The 5,092-nt window shown below is 34.5% G+C and overlaps 1 protein-coding gene across 1 annotated transcript; it reads left to right on the top strand.

The window, feature by feature from the left end:
- The first annotated feature begins 1,579 nt into the window (after positions 1–1,579).
- LOC149162529 (putative LRR receptor-like serine/threonine-protein kinase At3g47570) lies at positions 1,580–2,795 on the top strand. Its single transcript, XM_089435208.1, has 3 exons — positions 1,580–1,650; positions 1,872–2,149; positions 2,389–2,795. The coding sequence occupies exons 1-3, from the start codon at positions 1,580–1,582 to the stop codon at positions 2,793–2,795; spliced, it is 756 nt and encodes a 251-aa protein (XP_089291334.1).
- The last annotated feature ends 2,297 nt before the right edge of the window (positions 2,796–5,092 follow it).

Genomic DNA, 5,092 nt, shown 5'->3' with positions numbered 1-5,092 from the left:
TTTATACTTGCGAGAAGTTTTAATTTAATAGTTTCATGCAAGTCGAATGGAAAAGCTAAAGAAGTTTTAATTTTCTAGGCATGCATAAGAGCTGCGGCCTCATTCCTCAGATTTTCCACAGCATGAAAAACGCTGGTATGAAAAACCAAAATTTTGCTCTATTGCATAAAGACACAGGATGAAAAAAGTTGGTATGAAAAATGCTTTTCAATCAGAGGCTCACACCATGATTCGACCTTATCGACCTTACCTGCTAAAAATGTCCAGGACGCAGTACCTAAGAACACACATAAAGCTAAAACAGATGGCAATTTGTCCTTATTTTCCACCTGTAATGAAAGTATGGCTCATGGATTCCGTTGTTTTTGACAATGACGAGAATAGGTATATGCAATATTTATACTTTTCCCATATTTCCCATACTTTGCATTGGATGTACTCTGGAGAATTGAACTCCGTAGTTTAAATTTTAATATTTCATAAGAACAACCCTGGTGAAACTTACATTCAAACCATATATACCTAACCAAGCAAGTTTGATTTATGTTATGTGAATTAAAATATCACTGAAGTGGTATGAGTTACAGAAAATCACACAGCAGTCAGAATCACTTTAACGGAGTACATATACATGCATTGATAGTAGATACGGAAGATAGAACAGAGGTTTCATTAAATTAGGCTAAAAGAGGATATTACAGGACTGAACATAGGTATAGCCCATTACGATATGAATAGTTGATTCCAGCAAACCTCATCTACCGGTATAGCCCATTACGATATGAACAATTGATCCCAGTGAACCTCACCTACCCAAATCTTGAGAGAATTATGTGGTCTGGAATGAGCATTCATTAAAAAAAACTAGAGATTGAAGTTTGTAGGTAGTACCTTTTGACAATAGAATTGACAATTCTATTGAAGATAACTCGATGGGGGCGTGAAGTTGCTTGCCTCTGATCTGTGCCTTTCTTGCATCTGAGGAGTGATGGGTTTGCTCTCCTCTTCTGCTTAAATCCTTGAAAAACCATGAGCAACTGCACAACTAAAAAAAACCACTGGTTTGCATGGATCACTACCCAGTTAAAAAAAAATATAACTACTGTCTAAATAAATAGAAATTTCTGAGACATAATAGTAATGCTATTCAACTGAAGTCTAAAACTAGAATTTAATGGCAACTGCTGTTTTTTTTTGGTAGCTCTCTCACAATACCATGCGTTCTCTCAAAAATACAACTAGTTCTTTCCTCAGCTGCTCGCTCACAATACCCTGGAGTACTCTCACTTTGTATGTTTAATTTCCAGAAAACTAACAGTCCACTGCAGCAGACAAACAGTCAACTGCGAATTAAACTGGACTTAACCCTCTGTATGTGTAACTTCCAGAAAACTAACAATCAAGTGCTAGTTAAGCTCGATTTAACCCACGATTTGAAAAAATTAAATTTAACCTGAGTCCAAAAAAATAAATTTAACTACAAGTCTATCCAGAAACGGAGAATTCGTTTCCAAGGAGAAACTGTTTCATTTCGCGGGAAACTGTTTCTTTCCAGTGAAAATGAAAACAGCCATTGCAGATGGCGTTTCTAGTATGGTTGGGTTTCTATGAAGGTTTCTGCCAGAAACGGCGGACATCGTCCCATTTCTGGTAACTAGGTGTATAAGGGTGTATTAGACAATCGCACAATCATTGTTGTGAAGGTTATACAGTCAGCCACATTAGGAGGTGCATACAAGAGACTTATAAAATATGCAAGACGTTGGGTAGAATCTAGTGAGAATGGTGGGCGTATGCTCAAGTTTACAGGTCAAATCTTTGATTATGGAGTTCATGTCGTAGGGGAGCCTGGATAAGCATTTGCATTGCAGGGATAATAATTGCAGATTGGGTTTAAAAAGACGGCTGAGAATTCTCAAGGACGTGGCTCATGGAATGACATATCTTCACCATCACTGCTCTCCAGCCATTGTTCATTGTGATCTGAAACCTTCCAATGTTTTATTGGATGAGATGATGACAACCCATGTTGGATATTTCGGTATTTCACGCCTCATGATCTCGCCGCAAGCGCATGACGATTCAGCAACAGTAGCCTCAGGGGACACCTCCCGTCTTCTAGTAGGATCGATTGGTTACATTGCACCAGGTAAATACTATTACACTTGATTGATTGAGCCATATTGTACATCATACATACATATATATATATATATATATATATATATATATATATATATATATATATATATATATATGAGTCGTTAGTAAACGTTTTATATATAAATTCATTGCAGAATATGGTATAGCACTTGATTGATTGAGCCATATTATATATCAAATATATATGAGTAATTAATAAAAGTTTTATATATAAATTGATTGTAGAATATGGTACAGGAGGGCACCCGTCCATGAAAGGGGATGTATACAGCTATGGCATCTTATTGTTGGAAACAATCACAGGAAAGAAGCCTACAGATCCAGTTTTCTCAGAAGAAGGACAATCAAGTTCGACATTGCAGAGTTGGGTGGGCAGTGCATTCCCTGATAGATTATTGGAGGTGATCGACGACAATTTGGTGGAGGAGATTAAGAAAGAAGGAGATAGATTGTTGGAGGTGACTGATGGGAATTTGGTCAAGGAGATTGGAAAGGAAGAAGATGATGAAGAAGAGGAATCACATGATATAAGTGAAATTATGGGTCATGTAATTGCTATGTGGTTGGAGAATATAGGCATGATGTGTACCAAAGGGGATCCCCATGAACGACCAACACTTCGAGAGGTTTAGGCATCACTGGAGCAGCTGGTCACCAAAATCCACAAGAGTGCAGAGAATGGGTTGAACCACTTTGGACAGGTGAGCGACCAAAGCATTTCAGAATGTGATTAGGACATTTGTTGAAGAAAATGATTAAATTAGTACATTTACTTGGAGGAAAATGATTTATTAGATTTTTATTTAGGGATTATATGTTAGAGGAGTAAAATGTTAGTTTTTAAGGAGGTTGTTAGATTTACTTAGTTTGTTTCTAGTTAATTAGTTTTCTATATTAATATGGAACTGAAAAATATGTTCAACCAGTAGATTATGCAATCCAAAAAATTTCTGTATTTTAAAATAATATAGATGTACTTATGTGTATTTTTGTATTTTAATAAATGTGAACATGTTTTCTAAATTTCTAATTAAAATGTAATAATCTAGTTAATCATTTTATTCAAATAAATTTTTTTTATGCTATTTTCCTTTAATATAGGAAAAGGAAATATACATATTTTCAGTTGAAAATATCTCTTTATAAACTTAGATATTTTTTAGTCATTAAGAATAATGAATATTGATATAAGGTTATTTTTTTGTACTTTAGAATAATTATTATTGAATAAGATATTTTTTAAGAATAATGATTATTGAATAATATATATTTTTAGTGGTTTGAGAGTAACATAATTTATAATACTAAGTGGAAAGAGATTTTGTTGAGAACAATTTTATGAATAGTTTAAATAAGTGCATTTTCTTTCTTTTATATCACATCTTTTATTAGTTTTTTAGTCGTTAAGAATAATTATTATTAAATAAAATTTATTATAATCTAAAAATTATGTATTAGGTTTGGGATTTATGTAGATTTAATGATTCGAGATTTGTTTTCTATTAATTTATTTTGTAAATAGAATTGGAATATTATTTTTTTTTGTGAGTGCTTTATAAAGATTTAATATAATTATGAAATCTTATAATCTTATAAGGTGATAAGTTGGAAGGGCCTAATTCATTTGTAACAATAATGTGGATGATTTTTCTCAAATTTTTTATTACTAATTGTATAGTGGCCCATAACTTATATGCCAACATTATTCATACTCTTACATATTTAGTATTACAATTGACAGACATCATCATACTTTACATCTCCACAAGTGAAATAATGAATAGTATTTTCTTGGATTAACATTTAATTCATTAAAAATTAGAATATTGTGTATTCATTGTAAATATGTATCTTGATTCAATAATTTTTTTATTATTATTCTTAATAAGGATGTGCTTGCTCTAGGCGGGGAACGAAGTAGGAAGAAAAATAGGGTTTCGAGCTATTGCAGAGGCAGACCTCCATGAAAGGATGCACAGGAGGGAGCTCCACTCCCTCCTATAGGTAGGTTGTGGTTAACAGGGGAAAAAAACCAATCGAAGATGACAAAGGGCCCCCAGAGGGAAAGGAGAGAAGAAATGAAGAAGAACAGGAAGGAACTAAGTCAAAGGAGCACAACGATGCATTGGAAAATGAGGAAGAAATCAAGAAACAAAGCACTAAAGACAAAGCACACATGAGGCCATGCAAACCCAAGGCGATAGTAACTCCAAGAGTCATTTTAAATGATCCAGTGCTGCAGGTGCACAGGGATCACATGCAAACTTATGCAATCATTTGTAAATTCTTAGGGATGTGGCCCATGGAAAAAGCTTTACAAATGTGGATTAAATACCACTGGAGACCAAAGAGCAGCATTGACCTACATCTTGGGTCCAAGGGATTTTTCGCTGTAGTTTTTGCAAATATTGAAGATAAGGATAGAGTCTTTGAAGGAGGGCCATACTTTTATGCTACCGCTGGCCTCTATATGTGACCTTGGATCATAAAATTTGTTCTGGAACGTGAAACTTTCTCTTCAGTTCCAGTCTGGGTAAGGCTCTATTCTCTAACTCTTGACTACTGGAAAACAGAATCTCTATCAGCATAGGAAATAAGTTAGGGCATTTTGTCAACGTTTTTGAGGCTACTAGAAGAGGAAAGTATACTTCCTTCGCTAGAATATGTGTGGAGATGGATCTCTCTGGAGCTCTGTTGAATGAGGTTATTCTGGAAGTTTTCGATGAGGAATGGATACAAACAGTAGATTATGAACATATTCCTTTCAGATGTTGCAAATGTCACGAGCATGGACATCTGTTCAGAGACTTCCCTTTCAATAAGATCAAGAACAAAAACAAAGCTAATATAATAAAGGATCCAAAAAGCTTCTCCAAGGTGGAACACAAAGGAAAGGGAGGAAAAAGAGGACTAAGATCACGCAAAGCTA

The sequence above is a fragment of the Pinus tabuliformis genome, chromosome 5_2 (genome assembly GCF_031772625.1).
Source record: "Pinus tabuliformis cultivar Carrire ecotype Pingquan chromosome 5_2, CPIR1, whole genome shotgun sequence".
NCBI classification, from domain to species: Eukaryota; Viridiplantae; Streptophyta; class Pinopsida; order Pinales; family Pinaceae; genus Pinus; species Pinus tabuliformis.
The sequence above is the reverse complement of the archived record's forward strand: the minus strand, read 5'-3'. Positions and strand labels throughout refer to the sequence as shown.